The following is a 20,507-nucleotide window of genomic DNA, read 5'->3' as shown; positions in this document are numbered from 1 at the left end:
TCCTAACAGTGGGGGGAGCTGACTAACGGTATACTCGTAATTGGGGGAGGGGAGAGGAGAGAAAAAAAAAAGCCTTGCCTGTGGCTTCCTTTGTTGCAGGTAAAAACCTCAGATCACAGTGCAGACTGGGCTCTATAGTCTAGGCCTTACTGGTTGAAAGCTGTGCCATTGTAAGCCCCTTTCACATTCTGGCACACCAACCCAGGTTATGACCCACTTCCTAGCAACCCTGTTCCGGTTCTCATTAAAGCACATAAACAGGTACAAAAAGTGGGGTTACCTGTCCGAAGCCAAGCAACCTAACTTTGGAGGAGGGTCAACCAGCATTGACCCAGGTAGGGACAAAAGGTACTACACACACTGTACCTCCTATGTTTCACCTCAGTATGAAAGTGTACCCAAACCACTTGACATCGTGTGAAAGGGGATATAGTAGGAGTCCCCAAGTGGTACGCTTTGACTATTGCGGGGGATCAAGGTTTTCTTGCACAGAAACTTAATGTTACTGCTGTGCGGCAGTGCCTTAACTGGAGAAACAATTCAATTCAAACGATAGTATACCCCCCTCCACAAATGTAAGCACTTGCAGTAACAGTCTGACTTCCTCCACACCAGCTTTATTGAGCTTACCATCATTCCAGAACAAATACTGTTAAAATATGAACACTTACACTCACATCTTCCAAGAAAATACAAATAACAAGTGCACTTTTGTGTTTGCACATTGAGCAACTTTATTTTTATTTTGACAATATATAGCTTGAGGTTTCTAACTAGTTAAATATAAAGATACCTTGTTATAACCCAGTCATATATACAAATACATACAAAACAGGTCAGATAATGGAGCTTTCAAAACAATGTATATTTACAGGTTTTATTTAAAAAAAAAATGTATATCTGGGATAAGTCTCATATGGATTGCAGAGGAAATATAGTGCAGCAGAGTACATTTCAAGACAATCGAACAAAACTAAAAATCAAAACCAATAATACTGTATGCAACAGTGACAGTGCAGTAGTGTGACACCTGGCTTCAAACCAGCCACTGCCAAGCAGGTTTCTACCAGTCTTAAAAAGCTTCAGAGATGTGAAACTTATACACTGGTGAATTAAACAAATTATTGAACAAAATTAAGGTCAAGCATGAAAATATATTCATGCAAAGCTTGAGGTGTAAAATACAAGTTTATATTACAGTTTTACCACTCAAATCACGTTTTGCAGATGTTACATTTAGTTTTTAAAACACCTTCATCTTGAATAGACGCAGAAGTGGTCCTAAACAGGCATAACAAAAGTCAGTGTCAAACATGCAGACATTCCCACAGAAGCCCTCAGCTGTGCTCATCTTATTCTTGTGATTTCATACTCAAATGCACCTATAAGTCACAATCACTCAACATTTACATCAGGGGTGTCAGATCCCTCTCCAAATACAGATGCATACAGCTTTAAACATTTCAAATAATACCAAGAACACCTAAATACTACTGAATATACTCTACAAATCTAGCTTTTAAACCAATATTAAACCAAACCTTCACCAAACATTCTATAAACATTGCTGCTATGCATTTATTGCAAGGATTGTTCCCATTTTAAAGGAAAGAACATTCATGTCTTGAAATGTCTCTTCACAAGAAAGTATACATTTTACTTAGAACACTTAATACAATCCTAAAAATGTCCTTTACTTCTCCAAATACAAAATGATAAATTAGTTAGTTTGAAATGGATCAGTCAGAAATTATTTCCTCAAAAGAATAGATGAAACCTAATGCCATCATTAATTAGTATAGTGCCAAAACATTTTTATTTATCTTCATGTGTATGTTCGGTCTGTCTTTTAGCACACAAGGAGAGGCCCGTTTAATGTTTAATGCATGTAGGTTTCTTCAGAATTTAAAAGGTAATTAAAAACTATGAATGAACAACCAGAAGCAAAACCATATCAACATGTTTTAAAGAGGAACTAGCAGAGTTCCTAAAATAATTGTTTTATGCATTTTTATAGGTTGCCAATAATGAATAAGTAAGGTGTTTGGGAGGTGCGGCAGGGAAGACAAATACGGTGTGTCGGTTGTTTTCCCCTACTGCGTTTCTTCTATCCAGGAAGTTATGACATGGCATTCAGAAACACTGAAATCGCAAATGTCGGCTTTTGACATATCCCATTATTTCGGGAGTCCCAAATATCACATTTAAACTTACTTTTATTTAAGTGGCACGAAATATTCCCATCCTGAAACGTATCAAATGAAAACAGTGCAAAACCACAACACAAATCTCTAAAGCAAAATAAACAATATACACAGAATTCATTGATGGCTTGAAAAATGTTACGAGACAAAATCTTTTAATTAATTTAACTGTAGTCTTATAAAATATGCTGGATTTCAAAAATGAAAACAAGGGTCAGTATAAAAGGGGAGGAGTAATAAACAAAACAAACAAAAAACACACTAGGCTTCCAGCCTTGCCAAAATTACTTAACCTTTCTGACTAAGCCAAATTTGAAAGTGCAGCAACATCAAGTGGGGGAGGGGGAATATTTCAGTGCAAACCATTTCAGTCTTTTACAGAGACTAAAAACTATTATGTGTATAAGGTCCCAACACACTCGCCAATTGCTTACCTTTTCTTTCACACATCTCAGAATGCACAGATTGTATATTCGCAAAAAGGCCACAAGGTACATGTCAAACTGAGGTTGATACTTTCAGACTGATAGTTGGAGGTATCTCCATTCAAGCTGGAGATGACTCCTGCTGGGCCAGCTAGGATTGTACTTGATCTCTGTCTTCATATACTGAACATGTTACGACAATTAACAAAATGATTGAGTTAAAACCTTTTGGTCAAAACATTACAGTAAACTGATGTTTTTTCCCCTGTACAGCTTTAAAATTACTGCAGTAAAATAGGTTTGTGAAACACTAATTTGATTACATGTACAGCTCCCAAATGGCAAAAAGCTATCAGGAATTAACCAATGGATATGAATCTATTAAGTGAGACTAGTTCTTCCTTTACTTCAGACCTGGATTGTGTGCTGTATAAAAAAAAACTAATCCAGACCTATATAATGAAGTTCAGTTATGAATCTTGAGTCTATGAAAATATGCAAAGGCATGAATTAAATCATTTCTTACTGGCATTGAGATTATCCAGCAGCAAATAATTGAATATCCTTTTAAGTCTAATATTTCACATGCAATGAAATGACCTACTTCAAAAGTTCTGAAGCAAAAGGGGAGAAGAAAAAATAAATGGTAGCATGGAACAAAATTACAACTTGAAATATTAACAGGAAAAAGGCCCACATTTTTGCAATTAAAATGGTAGGCAAGTTAGTACATATGTCAGAAAACAGAACAAACTGCATTTTGAAATAAAATAAGCTTAATATATGTACGGGTTTATAGGTTTGCAACATACAGCACAACAACCATTGAAACCATTGAAAACATTGGATATGCATTAGTTCTTGGTCCTGGACAGCCCTGATCCAGTTAGTTTTACACATCACCCTAAATTAGCACAGACTGAGGAAATAGTCAGGGGTTCCAAATAAGCTCTAAGTCAGGATTTCCCATTAGGTATGAACAGATGTGCCATGAAATTTGGGGAGAAAAACAAAAACTATAATTTGTTTCAATTACATATGTTCCTACAAGTATTGAATGACTGCATCAAGCACTTGGGGGGGGGGGGGGGGGGGGTGTCAGCATTTTAAGCCAAGTAGGTGTGCCTTCAGGTGGAACTCTGCTTTAATGGAATTAACTAAAAACACCCCTAGCTCTGAATTCAATTTTTGCAAGCCTTCAGAAATTGATGACTTAAGGGTTACTTATAAAACTTGCTAGACTAGGATTCTGTAGGACCAGGGATGGAGACAACCAAAGTGCATAGTCAGCACTACCAGAATAGAGGGGTGTCAAAAGTCAGATTCAAGAGTCCAGGGGGAGATGGTGGCGAATGGGAGGTTGGAGAAATCACATACAGTCCACCACATTGCTGGATCCCTGGCCTACATCACGTATCTGGCTGACGTGAGAGGCACACACGGCGACCCCAGCCCCAGCTCGGCAATGCGACACCGACCCCACCAGCTCCCACCTGCAGCGACAAACCACATGGCTCTCTGAGAACAAGATACAGCTGAACAAACTCACCTGGGACTAAAACCAAAGAAAGTGGTGCTGCAGTAACCAGGTCTAAAAAAGAAAGCGCCCATTTTGGAGCAAATGATGTACTTTTCATGACTCATGGCCCAATAGTGCTCACCTGTTCATTACTGGATCAAAAGCCTCGACCGTATTTAGGTAGATGTTTCCGTTGTGGCCCCCGACGGCGAAGATTTTGCCCATGAGAGTGGCTACCCCTACCCCGCCCCGCGGAGTGGTCAGCTCAGCCACATACTCCCAACGGTGGGCACGGGGGTCGAAACGCTCCACGGAGCTGAGGGGGGAATTGTCATCGAACCCACCTGCAACAACACCAGGGCCGCAGAGGGAAGGAGGGAGAGAATCATGACAACAGTGAAGATCACCATAACAAAGAACAAGAAATCTCTACCACTTATCCCTCATTGTGTTAATTGGGCCCATAAATTACATGATAACTTTGTTGTTTTCCTGACCACCTTGATTTTTCACCTGGCTGATTCGGGGTTTTCAATTCCCAGTTCAGTCTTATTGTTTGAGTCTGCATGCAAGTAACAAAAAGCACCATCTCTCCCACCCCCATTGTCTCTCCATAGTCTAGAACCTCAGAGGATACTATGCAAGTATAAAACTGAAGAGGAATCACCTAAGTACAGTCAATTATCTTCGTAGTCAAGTTGTGGCCCAAACACACTTGCACAGGTCAGTGTTGCATCCCGTTCGGCCAACAGACTCATGGTACAAAGATGTATTGTAGTCACCAGTACCCATCCAGCACCTGGGGCGTGGTTAACATTAGCCAATTTTTTCTCCAGAACAGTACTCACCCACCACGTACAGGCAGCCATTCAACTCACTGACTCCATTCCCTGCCCGCCTCTGCCCCATCTCTTTCACTTCCATCCACTTGTCAAGATGAGGGTCATACCTCTCCACACTGGACAGAGAGGCCACCCCGTCATTGCCTCCCACTGCGTACACATAGCTCTAGGGAGATAAAAAGATTAAAGCAAAGCTCAGCCTTGACTTCTTGCATACAGTCATAAACATTGTAAAACATTATGTTCAATCACAGATGGTTACACGAATACCAACCTGAAGTGTACATTCAAAACATTTTTCTGGTTGTTCTTCTTCTTATGGCACACAGACACGATAAAGCTGAACTTTACTATTATTTATTCATAGAACGCGGATTGTTACGCCAGACACTCGTATTGGTATGTTTTGTAAATTGACAGTAAAGCAGTGCAGATCTTTACACATTTGTCAGTGCTTGATTTCAACAAAGCACACATCCCTTTAGTACTCCACAATACTGAAGTTAAAATAAATTAATTAATAATACTATTTATTGTGTGGGATTTTTTTCCATCCAAAATTCTATCTTATTCCATTTCAAAAGAGTCCCATTTAAATATAGCTATGTTTTATTTCTTCCAATGTGTAGCTATCCATCAATTCACAGAACTGATTTCAGAAATCTTCGGACCATCATTACAGGGAAGATTAATGCCACAGGAACATCAATAGGGGGATGTTTCTCTTATTTACAACTTTCAATACATAAAAAGTGGATATACAGCTTTAATACAGTATTCAAATCATGTGTCCAGGGGCAAGAGCACTTCTGGTTTACATTGTCACCGAGCTGTTATTTAACTGAACCAATTTGAATCCCTTCCTAGGTCTATTGCAGGTGATTTATAGAGACCCATAAAACTTGATAGATTTTGGCCCTTGAGGTCTAGGTTTGAAGAACACTGAACCATAGGATTTGCATTATGGCAAAAAAAGGTGGCGACTAATTATGAAACCCCTTAAAGCCGCTTGTTGCCTGTTGATCTCTTAAATTCAGAAAGAGATGTAAAGATCCGTCGGGTCAGTGTCCCAGAATTCCCTAACCCTATCCAAGCACTTTCAAACTGTCAACAGAGGTAACAATTACAATTCTATACAGTTATCCAACTTTATACCCAGATTGGCCATGTTAGTAAATTATAAACTTAAATTTATGATGTGTGTTTGGAACACACGAGTTCGTATTTTATAGTTTTTTTTTTTTTTTAAGCCACAGAAAGTAAATATCCAAATCCATAACAAATACAACAGTACAGTACAGTAGCAAACCCTAGTGGTTAGTCCAAAATCAGATTGCAATTTTCAGACAGGTTCTGGTTTTCTTTAAATGGTGCTCTTACTCATCACCAACTAACTTAAAAAGCTTTATACAACTAATTAAGATTAAACACACCGACTAAAAAATTAAAGGACTATAATTGTGTAACTTCATGGAAAGTTGGTGGAATAGAGTCTAGTTTTCACATTACAAAAAATACAGCACACCTACCCCCAGTGACACAGAGCCAACACCACCCCTGGGGGTGTTCATTGGGGCCACAGCACGCCAGTGGTCTGACTCAATGTCATATCTTTCCACATCGTTAAAGCACGAGTTGTCATCTAGCCCTCCGATGGCATAGATGGGGCCTCCCAGGGCAGCTAGGGCAATTCCTCGCCTGTTGACACAGTATGGAGAGCAGAGGAGTTACTTTCCATTGGCATCTGTTCTGTTAACTGGCAGTAACCGACTGGGAATAGAAACTGATTTAACAAGATTTATAATAAAATAAAAATAATGATCACAAGATAATAGCTAGTGATGTGGAGATAAATTGTCATCAATAGTTAAAGTTTTTTTTTTAATTCAACAATTTTTGTCCATTTGATCATGACCTCAATGAGCTGCAGTAAGTTCAAGGATTTTATGGTTTGTTTGGAGAAAAAAACATTATTTTTCTATTTTTTTATGGTCATGAGTACTACTGTACTCTTGTGGTTGTGCTCCTGTTTTTGCAAGTCATCCCAATTCTTGTGTGAAGAACAAAATTGATAGAAATCTTAAAATCCAGCACTGTTTTTTAGAATTATAAAAAATAAGATACAATCAGGTAGTACAAATAGTTTTTGTTCTATAAGTATTGCTAAAGCTACATAAAATCCATCTATAAAAAAGCTTAACAAGTAGCGATACTGAGCACATAGACAGTGAGTCTCCAGCTCTGTGGTAACATGCTACACACTCTGTAGCCATTACAGCCCCCTCTCTCCTCTCACCTAGAAAGGCATGCACTCATGTGAAACATGCAGAACAAGAGAATGCGAGTGGAAACTGATGCCTTTTCAATGAGCAAGTGATCTTATTGCAACCCAGTTCCATTACGATTCACTCTTGATTACCTCTTTGTGTTCATTGAAGCCTTCATCATCCATTTGTTAGTGTGGGGATCGAACATTTCCATGCTGCCCAAATGTTCACTTCCGTCATGTCCTCCAACAGCGTACACTTTACCTGTGAAAACCACCACGTTACCAGACAATAACATCACTGAATTTTAATTTCCTACACACATCTAATTTTAAGCAAGGGAACAGTCAACAGGAGTAAAAAGAACAGTGCCTGAATGCTCATTTGAATAATACAGTTGGAGACACAAGCAATATAGAGTTCTTAAGAAGTATTTTCATTAACATTTCTGGCTGTGAGTGGATTGTTTGAAACTCAATGCGATTTCCAAGTTCAGAAAGATTCAAAGCCTTTGTTCAGGCCAGAGCACAAGAGCACCATTATCAAATAGGGATGAAGAATGTAGTTGTGAATGAAGAATGAAGTGTTCCCTTTGGAATTGATTGAGACTGATATTTTATTAATTAGTAATGCATAATATAAACAAGACATTTCAAAACAAATGTGGCATATTTTGGTGCACAGCCACATTATATTGACTGACCTAGATAAAACCAGACGAATATCAGTTTGTTATGAAAACAAACTCTGCCCCACCCCCCTCCCAAGGACACTGCATTTCTTAGTTAAAAAAAATAAAATAAAAAGTTCCTGCCTACTGGCACTATATCATAACCACATACACACACTGGTTTGAAACAATTAGAACCATGACACTGCTTTATTAAATTATGAATTATCAAGACTACTTTATCAGTCACACAAAATCACAGCAAGTACCAAACACCAGCCTAGGTTATGAAACGTCAATGAACTCACATTTAGTGTATATTCCAGTTGATTATGTAGATTATCTCTTATCCAGAGGAGGTTATCACGCACACGCACACACCCTTCCCCAAAAAAAACTTTAGATAAAGCAATGTCATTATTTTCAGCAGGTCAGCTGCCACCTTCTTAATCCAGGGCCATTGCATACATAATACGATATGCATCGAATAACAAAAATCAACATACATGTGGTTTCAAATGACTGTGGGTATGAAGATTAGGAAATGCTAGGTAGTAATCTACTTAAAGACAAATTCCAGCCTCGAAATATCCCCGTCCCTATTCTCTGTGCCAACTACATGACATCCACCCACCTCCCACGGAGAGGACTCCCACATGCCTGCGCCGGCTGTTCATCTCCGGCCCGAAGAACCAGCTGTTCTTGCTGATGGAATAACACTCAATGCTGCGAAAGGGATCCCCAGAGCCCCCCCTGCCCCCAACACAGAAGAGGACTCCTGCAAGACACAATTCAGCAACTTGTTATACAACACAGCCAACCACAAAATAGTAACTTCATAAGGGTTGTGTACATGTCAAGCTTGGGTCTTTACAATTACATTATAATTCTAATACACAATGTAATAGATTTTAAATCAGAGGATTGTGAGGAAAATGTAATTGTTTGCATTTAATCTAAATATTATTTGTAGGGCTGTCCGAAGGTTCAGTTTCTTCCTGTGAAGGTTTGGAACACATTACCGAACGAAGGTTCAAAGCTTCGTTGTTGCCAATTTGCACAATTTATCGGACACCACATTCAGATCTATACACTATAGAATAGCTAATGAAAATCATTATCATCTCATACAGTAATCATGCTTATTTATTTTTACAAGCACAAGGTTTGTGTGTAGGTACTGATTTTACTTGCATGAAACATGTTAACCATCCAGTAAAAGCTCATGATCATGGTGCATAACGAAAGACTGAACTTGATTGTCTGCAGTGAATCAGCAAGAGCACCGCTTCCCCAATCTGGCTCACAGCCCTCCTACCTGCTGTGTATTTCCTGGGGGTGGTACGCACAGAATACTCGAAATCCGGCACAGCTTGGCTGCTCAGATGAAGGTGGTAGTTTCTGGCCTCATCCAGAAGGTCCCTGCATTTTAGGTTGCTTCTGATTGTCTCGTCTTTTGCTACTGTCCCAGTGAGGAATTCCACAGGGAGCAGGGGTAGACGTACCTGTCGCAGACAAAGACAAGACAAAATGTAGAACCATTGATTTATATTCCCATTATGCAGGGACATTATTCAAGTCGTTATAAGGGCATCCTTATTCCATGTCATTACACTTCACTACACTTCCATCTATGCAAAATGCCTTGCGATAACCTTGCCTGAAGTAAACAAAATAAAAATGTACCCAGACTAAAATAGATGGAACCAAAGGACTACTATAAATTTTGTCTCCAGACATATACCCATTACATAGATAATTACCCAGTCAGCCATTAATACACCATAAAACTTAAGGTAACCAACAGGGTCAATTAAATTCATACACTCGACAGGTCAATTAAATTAGTTTTAGTTTTTACTAAACTCCAAAGCAGGTAATTAAGAGTAATTAAGCAAGGGACCATTAGGAGAATTAAGTACTGGGTGGATCAGAATACTGCAAAAGAATATAAATCAAAAAGCACAAGTAGTGGGTTTCCAAATTACGCCAGAAAATATTCACATAGAGATTTGCAGAATGGAACCATTACGTAAAATCGGGGAATGTGTGCACTTGCGTAGATTTTGGATTTATTTTCTAATAATCACGCGTAAACTGAGGCAAATTGCGATCAAGGATCCACACTGGATTTATTGAGCTCCTAACAAGCGACCAGGCCAACCAAGAAGACCACTGCGAGGTAGTGTAGCCGTCAGAGAGGCCAGATAACTCACAGGTAATGGATCAGTAAAAAATGCTGAAAGAATCATGGATAAAATCAACACTTTAAAATACAGCAGTTGACAAAGCAGTGGCAAATTTTCCCTCTGCTTCCGAGTCCAATTTAGATTACAGATTAGATTATGGGGGAAGAGTACAGCAAGCTCACCTGGGATAGGATCTCATCCAGCCAGACCGTGTGGTGCTGGGGGTTGGTGTTGAGCCACTTGAGGGCGGCCCTGTAGACCTGGGCCTCCGAGTCGATGTTGAGCTCATTGGAGGAGAGTAGGGTGCGCAGGTGCTGGGGGGACACGCAGGGGAAGTCTTCGCACTCCACCACATCTCGGAAATGCTCACAGGCGTAGCGGTCGGCCATGTCCATGAGGTCCACTCGGTTGTGGCTCTCAGCGAAGGCTCGCACCGCCAGGCAGTTGGAGGGGTGAAAGTGGGCCTTCATGTACTCACAGCAGGCCCGGGCCACCAGCTCCACCTGCAGGATACAGGCAGCATAGAGCAGCGGCTGCACATTGTCCACAGTCAGAGTCAGTTTGGAGGAGTAGGCAAAGCGCACCAGATCCTGGATGGCATCCCCGTCAAAGTCCTGGATCTCGATCAACTCCTGCTTGGCCTCTGACATCTCAGACAGGAACATAGCCTTGAAGTAGGGGATGACACAGGCCAGCACTAGCTTGTGGCATGGGATCAGTCTGCTACCAACCTGTGGGGGAAGGGAGGAACAGTCAGTGAAAAGAAAGCACACACAAATTTTATATTATAAGACACGTGGGCACTCTTCAAGTTTCAAAATGCCAGCTTTCGTTTTTTGGATCCGACTGCTCATCATAACAAGGGGGGGGGAATCGTATACTTTTGTGCAACACTATGTACAGATCATATTTACAAAACTGGAACAAAAGACACCAAGAGACAGCTATTCACAATTTATTTCATAGGATATAGGCTTACCAAATCCTCCTAATGTCTGCCGCAATACTTTAAATAGATGCCCTGAGGAATAAGACGTTATTCCATAGCAGTTTCTAGTGCAGCAAGCAATTGGTCTCTGCAGCCTTTCCCCAAATCAATATTCACGGTCAACAGAGATGTTCTCTATTGTTATTCCCTCAGGTTTGGAACACTTATTTTGCAAGTAGTCCAAAATATATACAGCACACACAGTTACTTGAATTAACATCACACATGCATGTTTAACCCCACCACTTACGCTCACACCCACCTTTAGTGTGACATCGCAAAGCTCCCCAGCTTCATAGAACTGCCGCAGTGAATTGTGGAACTCTTTCCAGGCCTCGTGGGCCTCGAAAATGTACGACCCTTCAATCTCATATTCTCCCTCAACGGTCTTGGGCTGCCTCTTCTCCTTGGCCTGGTTGTGCTTGGCATGCTCTGGCACCATGTCCCCTGACGCCATGACTGCAGCTACAGCTCTCCAAACCTGCACAGGAAACTCAGCAGTGAGAGGGCACACAGCCAAAAAAGCAGCCAAAAACACGCCTGCTGCAATGAGCTAAGCAGGACTTGAGAATAAATAATGTGTTGTTAGTATAATGTAAGACATGGCCATTTATTAATATGGCACAGCTTTGTTTTGCTTTTTAAGGGGGGGGGGGGGGGGGGAAGACAGACATTAGGGATACTAGGAGGAGACAAGGTTGACTTAATGGTGACAGAAACATCTGCAGTGCCAGATCTGTTAGAACTGCCGAGTATAATGAAGCTTCATGTTAATTAAAAAGTTATTGAACTGAAAGAGTATCCTCTCTAGTTGAGGGTGTAGTACAAAAGTCACTAAACATTGTATCAATTGGACTTTTTTTCTCCCCACCTTTTGCAAATGTATCGAGACTACGTGGTTGCATTTCATATGCTTTATTTTTTTTTTCTCTCTGCACGATTTAGAAGTAGTATTTGTGGTGTTGGTTTTCATGTATTTACACTCTTACATTCACAATGCTTTATGCAGAGACATAGCAATTCATAGGGTGGAAATAAATGGAACAGGGTTTTATGAAAAATACTCAATTGTCAATGATAACCCTGCTTGTAGAAAATTCACCATGGCAACCTATTCCCTAAACAGCTATGATTTGCAAAAGAGCGAACATATGAATAGAGTTTCTCAGTTCATCTTAATTCTTAGCTACATATACACAAGTTCCAGTCCAAGACACGAAAACAAAAGGAAACTGAAATTAAAGACACTGTTTTTCTACATATTCTTAAGGATGTAGAACCCATGAGTGGCAAGCTTTTCACTTTTGGCAAGAGCAACACTGGTGGCCACTGCTGTGACTATGACATTCCACATAAACAATAAAAGGGTATTCAATGGTTGCCATCATAGCAACCCACTACTGTCATGTCTAATTGCTTCAACAGGTTCCCACAGGAAAGCAGATTTGTTTCTCTTGAGCAGAAAGACCTGTTGTACCAGTAGCCTTCACAGCATGGGGTTAATTAGATACTCTGAAGTACTGCAGCCCAGTTCAGTGATACACCTTACTTTTCAATTATTCTTTTTTACATCCAAATGTTTTGTGTGCAAGATCTCACTTAACAATAATCTCAATTGTTTATACAACAACACAATGATCCAGTTCAAATTGATACTTTCCACTTCTTGTCCAAATGAGAGACAAAGGTGCTAATTAGTTGTATTATTGCACAGTGTTTGAAAAGAGGAAACTGTAGATTTTAAAACACACCCATCCTGGCTTAGATCATTATATGCTTCAGTAGGCCAAAGTAACAGAAAAAGCAGAAGTGCTAGTTCTCTTATGCGATGGAAGATTTGATTTAAGGAGATTCTACTACCATATATGCACTGCACTGTAACACTAGACTTTTATAGCCCATACGCAGTGTGCTGTTCCTAAAAGCAAACCAATACAACCATTTAGCTTTAAGTAAAGTCCTTTCACAAACATAATATCCCTCCAAAGAAACAGCTTTATGAACAATAATTTGAAGTATGGCACCAACATGTAATGGGTATACATCATGGTACTTAAATGGCTTATTCAAAATTTTAAAATCATGCATATGTCCCATAAACTGTCAATGCACTCAAGACATTAATATTTTCCAGGGGGATAATATGCAATATCAACACAGAAGTCTGGATTGCAGCAAGGAGAAATTCAGTAGTTTGTTTCTAGTAGAAACAACCTACAAAACACAAGAAAGTCATTACTATCCTCACTAGACAGTTAATTTCATTCATTGTAAAGCGTGTGTTTCAGTAGATTAGAACCAAAAAAAGTACAAAAGATCCTGGCCAAGGGTGCATGAAGTTCATGGTCACACAGCCTGTCACTGTTTACAGCCCTTTTCAGAGAATAATGCAAAACTTAAGAACAAGGCATCCAAACAAGGATCCAATCTTGACTGGAATCTGTAGCAGGGTGGTGGGAAATGTGGTTTATAAATGAGACTACACAACACCCCTTTGGGAATGAAGTAAACAGGCACGTTATATGCTGGATCCGATTTCCAACACACACATAAAAGCTCAAACGTGTGTTTAAAAGCTTTTAGTTACATCATAATGTCCTTTACATGCATGCATGCATCAAGACGTGACACTACGAGATTTACATCCATGCATCCACGTCTTCAATGGCACTGAAACCTTCAGCTTTTATGAGACGCATGAGCTTTTCATGGTTTTAAAGAAATACTCAATCCAGTCATCTGTCGTGTCGCCAGAGGTTAAAATTGCGTTGATTGACACGATGGTGCATGGATGAAATAAACAGTGTGCTTTACAGGATTTTATAATGCATTTAATACATTGGTAGAATGAAAACAAGTATTTGAATTATTTGTGCAAGTCTGGCATTGTGTCTCACACGGTAAATAATGACGTATGCTTCTCCATTGTTTGCGGACATGAGTCATACTGACCTAAATGTATGGAAAGGAAAAGTTCATCCCTAGCTAAGCACATTATCACAGACAGAGGTAGCTAACGCAAAGATGTATGTGGATACTACATAGATTAGAAAAACTGACAAATCTAAAACTGGACTGCCGATTTGAATATTATTTCTCGTCTTTTTTGTGTGTGTGCTGCTACTAGATCATTTCACTCAAACCATTCACTTTCGATTTTATTTACATTCATAGTGAAATTGCAAGATCTGTGCTACGAACATGCTGAATCCAACATTGCATTACGTTTTTAATTTCCCAAATGACTATGCAGTGTTTTCAGTCATTCCCTGACAGAAATAACCCCGTATCATTATTGTGTCGCCTTATCGAAAGTTTCAAAACACAGCATAGCCTCAGAAAATGGATTCGTCAAGAAGATATACTTCTATCTCACATGCATCGTTATAAAACCCAACAATTAAAAGAATAACAATATTGCATTACCTCATCCCCCTCGCAAGCTGCGATCACCCATTTCCTTCCATTGACCAGGTACATATATACACACACAAGCACACCGAAAACGTAGACGTGCCGACGCTGCGAACCTGTTAACGCGGCAAGGGACGCCGGGAAATGTAGTATTTAGGACTTTCTCTGATGCCTGCGTTAAAGAGGAAATCAATGCATATGCTTTCTAAATTTCACACTGCTACCTTTTCTTTCACTGTGACCGTTTCAAACGACCATTACAGTTACAGTTTTAAAATAAATGAACTGGAGAATGTGAGAAAATCCTATATTTTGTATCCAGTTCTCTTTAGCCATACAGAATGCCAGAATCAAACATTGTTGCAAATAGCAAGTGAGCAAGGTAGACTGAATATGGGTCTGATGAGGGTCGAAACACAGTCATTCGATCTATAGTCTAGTTTCTTAACCTGATCTGTAGTTGTATGTTGTACATAAATTGTATTTTGTTTCAGTTTTCCTTGCAGATCAGATATTCAATATATTTAACTTGTTAACATTCTCTGTCTGACAGAGCAAGTGATCAAAGTGTTATTGACTCGATATTCTGACTTTCCTATGTGTTGTAAACCTTTCTAGAGCTATGAGTAGACCTCTGTTTGTTACTTCAAATAAACTCCAGCCACTTTTACCAAACTATGTTTATATAATAATACAAATATACAGCTCTGGAAAGAATTAAGAGACCACTGAAGATTTTTCTTAAATCAGCATCTCTACATGTGTGGCAGCCACTCCATTCCATTCATATTTTTATTTGGAATTTGGGAGAAATGTTGTCAGTAGTTTATAGAATAAAACAAAAATGTTCATTTTACCCAAACATACCTATAAATAGTAAAACCAGAGAAACTGATCATTTTGCAGTGGTCTCTTAATTTTTTCCAGAGCTGTATGTTATGCACAATTACCTTGTTTACACTGTTAAAATGAATAAGTCAATTAAGAAAATTAAGGTCAATCTTTGACCATGTGCAAAAAACATAGAAAATGTATTATTTATAGTTTGGATATTAAAGTATTTTCTATGAAAATACTGATAACTTCCCATGGTGCTTCTTAGTATCTAGTTAAGTGTGTGTCATTTGCACTTTAATGTCTGTTTCTTGACAATGTCTTAATATTTTCTGTACAAATGTGATATTTCACTCTTCTTAGAAGTCTATCATAATTGCACCACACTGTTGTTTAATTTGTGTAAGTAAGCTCTCTTCGAATCAGTAAAATACCACTAAACATAGCACAAGACAATTCAATAATATCCATTTATTGAAACATACATTCCTGGTACAGGAACAAATGTATGTATTAGTCTGTCTTTGAGTAGATTTGGGCCTGTTATGTAGTGCCTGCAAGATTTCAAACCCTAAACCACACTTCCTCCCCCTCAAGTGTTACAATATAAAGTAGTAGCCATTGTTTATATAATGTCTGAATTGTGAGTTTTTTCTCTCTTAGTATACACCTTCATCCTGTTGCAGCCCCTTCAGGAACTTCAGTTGTTATGTTGCGTCAGACTGTCAAATTTGCTGATATTATGAAGTACATATCACTCATTATTGATTATTTATTTTAGTAAAAATTAATGACAGACCACAGTCCTTTATTTAGAATGGACCTCATCTATAAATCAGAGGTAGTTTAAGGCTTTCAAAAATATACAAGTGTATGTAAATGGTGTAACTGAGAGCTCTGATAAAACACAATTGTGAAGGGACATGGGGAGTGGAGCTGGACACTCATGTCTAATGTCCTATTCGCTTTCTAAACCTTACACATCCCGGTATTAAAATACATGTATTTAATAAATGCTATAGACCGCATGAGCCTGGAACTGCCTTCACTTGGTAGTCATGGCCACTCCTTTCTTGACCCATGCGTTGCTGTTGAGAAGAGAGAGCATAAAACGCGCAACGTCTCCCCTTGCCACAGAGTTTCCCACTGGATTCCCACTGTCGTCAGGCACAAAGTATCCTTCATGAGTCAGGAATTCCTTTGCTGGAAAGGAACAAGAGGAAAGAGGTTAAAATGTCAAGAAGTAACCAATACAGACCCCTCACAGAAAGTTCTATATATTTGGGTTTTGCTATGAAACTTTTGCAAAAGGGTGTAAAAATAGCCTTATTACCTAACAGACCATGTACCTACGAACCTGCCATTGTGTGACAATTACTCGCTGTCAGCATTTGCAATGAACAAGTGCAGTCATGTTCCTCAATTTCTTCACACCTATCTGGCTAGGGGATATAATTGCCTATGGAAATATTGGGGTATTCTGTATGAATAAAGTGATGAAGAGAGGCTTCTGCCTTACTAGAGATCAGATCAATAAAGATTAAGAGCTCCATTTGGAACAAAAACTGGATCCCTGCTGTAGAACCTGCTTGCTTTGACATGAAAGTACACCTCCCTCACCTGTAGCAGGCTCATTCCTCAGACCTGGTGGTCTCACTACTGTCCAGTTAATATCCTGAGTCTTAGACAGAACTTCTTCCATCTGATACATATTGCTCAGCACACTTCTTATCATGGGGAGAAGGAGGAAGCGTATGAGGTATGATGACTTTGTACCAGAATTAGCTAAAAAAAGAAAGGAAAAAACATAGTAAGAAATGTATACAGCAAGAATGTATCTACTGGTGTTTAATACTAGGGCCACAGTTCTGTAGGTTTTTGTAAGTCTCTTTCAAACCTGCTCCCACTCATAACCTGGGAACAATGTTTAATTGGTTCAATTAACAAATAAATAACACTTAATTGATGTAGGTGGCACTCAGGAAGAAAACCCAGACGTAACTGCAGCTCAATATGACCAGAGCCTGGGCACATATAAGGACGGCGTGAATCTTTGATGTGCTCAAGACCAGGCCGGAGTAACGTGGTAGGCTATGCATGTCAGTCTAAGCACAATTACATTTCTTAAAATGTGGCAAAGCTCATTTTTTTCTCATGTTTTCATCAACATATTTTATCTTAGTACACAGGAATATTTTTGCGTTGTGACAGGCTGTTCTTAACACATCTAGCCCTTAGTGCACTGACACATTTGATTTGGGATATTGACTGTGTGCCTTCATGCAGATGTTTTGGAGCATGAAATTATTATACACTGACTGTATGCATTATGGTTTATGTTTTTGTTGTCATATAGTGTGGATGTAGGCATCAATATGCAAAAAGTGATGCCAAATAAAATACAGCAGTATGCATCAACTTTGGTGTTGAGTCCACCATACCCACTTTAAAGAAGAGATAAGCTGCTGGCAATGTCAATCTCAGCTATGTGTCACAGGTGTACTTACGTTCAGTGTACCAAGAAGTCATTGAGATCAGCCGGTTGACCTTTGCCTGCCGCATGGCATTCAATGCAGTGTTCATTGAGTCTGTGTATCCAGTAACTGCCGAGATAAACGCCATAGGAAACCCCAGACAAGATATGACAGCATCCTGCCCCTTGAAATGAGGTGTGAGACTCTCCTCGGAGAAGATATTGCCCTCCACCACCTAGAACAGTTCAGACTGTTATTTGATAACTTGAAGAGCAATGACAAAATCAAATATCAAAAACAGCTATCTTCATGCATCTTCAATACATGGCCTGTTTTTTATTCTGCATTGATACAAATCCCGTGGGCCTCAAAAGAAAATATTTTGACAGTGGCTTCAAAAAACATAGTTGACAGAAACATTCCATCCCAGGTCTTTTACAATGGGGAAGTAAATAAATGACATTGAAAAGAATAGGTATGTGTTGGAAGGTCATGTGATGAGGGGTCTAATACACAAATGAGATGTTCTAGAATTTCTCTGTTCTGCCACAGTAAAGCATTGTTTACTGAATGATGTCCATAATCATGTCACTGTCGCTGCCGTAGTGTCAACAAGTGTTTAAAAGGATTCAGTATTTGCAGTTGAGTCATGCTAGCTGACTGAAACAGGCCTTTTTTCAGTGAGGGGTGGGAGTACCAGGCCTCAGAGATAGAACAGTGCATCATCTTCTAATCTCAATCTAACACCACAGCTATAGTGGCCAATTACTTGAAGCCTGTCTGCAAATCCCAGAGGAGAATGTAGGGAAATCCTTTGTCCAGGACAGCACCTGTGCAGCTCATTAAAGTGTGACAACTCAGACAGGTGCAGTTTACCTTCAGGTTCTGGTGATGCACTGTGAGTTTGCTTGGCGTTCGAACGATAGCAGTGACAATGTGGCCTTGCTGCAGAGCCTGGTTCACCACATGCTGTCCAGTCTGACCTGTAGCCCCCAGCACAGCCAGCCTCATCTTTGATCTTGGAAAGAAAGATAGCAACGATGATGTACTGTCCTACAAAGTCTTAATGCTTTGTGATTTCTAAAGCAATAAAGAATTTCTTCTGCATTCTGGTGTCATTCTTTACTGATTTCCTCACTTATATGACTCATGTTTCCCTGTTTTAGGTATGTGACTATTCTGAACTACGAGTACCAGGCTGCTTTTCATTTTTTAAACACCTTGAAGAGTTTCTGTAAAACTCAAATCATATGACAAAAGCATATACTTTAATGCAAATTATAAGAACAGTGCGTTATTGAGAAATGTCTTCCTTTACTGTGTCAAATACTTGTGTTTACAATTTGTCCTGGCGATTAAGGTTAACTTGATAAATGTTTACTTTACTGTGGCATTGCATTACACACACACACAAACATTTGTTAAACATCAAAATGATTAATCAAGACTAGTAATAATAATAATAATAATAATAATAATAATAATAGACTTGTGAAGTTATTAAACAAAAAGCAACTGTAACAATGTACACTGTAACTCACTTTCCAGCACTAGTAAAGGCAAAGTTGCATTGATTTAAATATGTGCAAAACTAATTTCAAAGGTCAATCCACCTTTCAAGCCTCGCCGATATTGTTTAGAAATGCGTACATTATGAACCGACATACGTCTCAATATGTATCACTGACTTTCGCAGTGCTGTTTAATGGATCATCACACATATAATACAAATGTAAATTAAAATGTCTGTGCACTTACATTCTTTTATTTAGAAGATGCACTGTACTTTCAGTTAGCAACCCGGAACTCCAGAGTCAGAAAGCAACAGTAGTATCTCAAGGGTGAACATGAAAATAAACGTTATGAAAGCAGCACTGCCGCACCGGCCTATACGCCTCTCCTCTCGACAGAAAGGCGGTGCCATGCCAGACGCAGCCCACTAGTCTTTGCATAACTCTCAATGCAACAGACACCACATTGATAATATGTGCAATAACATTTACACATTCTACAGAAATTCATGGAAAACTGTACAATAAGATATATTTTGATTTCAAAAGATATTTACCAGATCTGGGAGGAAGGGAAGGGAATGGGTATTAGCACTGGAAGCTGACTGACTGAACATTACAATATTACGGTATTTATGATCCAAAGTTTGATTACCTAATGCAGCTATAATAAATAAAAGCATATGAGGCTATTAAATTAACACTGTGTCATTATCACGATTTTTAATCTCCTTTGCATTTAGCACTGGTGTTGTGTTGTTTAGTATTTAAACACAATATACAACCGTATTACAATATTAAAATACATTTAATATTATTCTTATAAAACTGTCATTTTGTGGAGTAATATAGGACCAGTCATGGTTATTATTTTGTAGGATAAAAAAGTGACTTTTTTAAATTACTTACAATATAAACAAAAATCATTCATTTGAAAATGGAAATACAATATTAAATAGGAATATTTAGATGGATTTTATACATAGTTTATTTCTTAATGAGTCATTATGTTATATGATAAAACCACACAGACTTTCTACAGCTGGAAACCCTGTAGAGCTATTTATCATATACAACAGAATCTGCAGATGTATTGGAATATACTTGCAATAAGTGTAAAGCGATTTATCCTCCTTTTTATGCAGCAAAAGTATGTAAAAGCACTGTTAA

The 20,507-nt window shown here is 38.9% G+C and overlaps 2 protein-coding genes across 2 annotated transcripts; both read right to left on the bottom strand.

Annotated features, from left to right (window-relative positions):
* Nucleotides 1-709: 709 nt before the first annotated feature.
* On the bottom strand, nucleotides 710-15,564 carry klhl8 (kelch-like family member 8). Its single transcript, XM_066710896.1, has 10 exons — nucleotides 14,531-15,564; nucleotides 11,367-11,585; nucleotides 10,299-10,847; nucleotides 9,246-9,432; nucleotides 8,562-8,705; nucleotides 7,410-7,521; nucleotides 6,520-6,688; nucleotides 4,997-5,156; nucleotides 4,291-4,492; nucleotides 710-4,122 (listed from the first exon to the last, which is right to left on the bottom strand). The coding sequence occupies exons 1-10, from the start codon at nucleotides 14,582-14,584 to the stop codon at nucleotides 3,999-4,001; spliced, it is 1,920 nt and encodes a 639-aa protein (XP_066566993.1). The 5' UTR covers nucleotides 14,585-15,564; the 3' UTR covers nucleotides 710-3,998.
* Nucleotides 15,565-15,808: 244 nt separating this feature from the next.
* Nucleotides 15,809-19,726, bottom strand: LOC136754777 (flavin reductase (NADPH)). The gene is made up of 5 exons (XM_066710897.1): nucleotides 19,585-19,726; nucleotides 18,703-18,844; nucleotides 17,860-18,061; nucleotides 16,973-17,137; nucleotides 15,809-16,555 (listed from the first exon to the last, which is right to left on the bottom strand). Exons 2-5 carry the CDS (start codon nucleotides 18,835-18,837, stop codon nucleotides 16,398-16,400), a joined length of 660 nt encoding a protein of 219 aa, XP_066566994.1. The 5' UTR covers nucleotides 18,838-18,844; nucleotides 19,585-19,726; the 3' UTR covers nucleotides 15,809-16,397.
* Nucleotides 19,727-20,507: the final 781 nt, after the last annotated feature.

Source organism: Amia ocellicauda, chromosome 8 (assembly GCF_036373705.1).
Source record: "Amia ocellicauda isolate fAmiCal2 chromosome 8, fAmiCal2.hap1, whole genome shotgun sequence".
Taxonomy (NCBI): domain Eukaryota; kingdom Metazoa; phylum Chordata; class Actinopteri; order Amiiformes; family Amiidae; genus Amia; species Amia ocellicauda.
The sequence above is the reverse complement of the archived record's forward strand: the minus strand, read 5'-3'. Positions and strand labels throughout refer to the sequence as shown.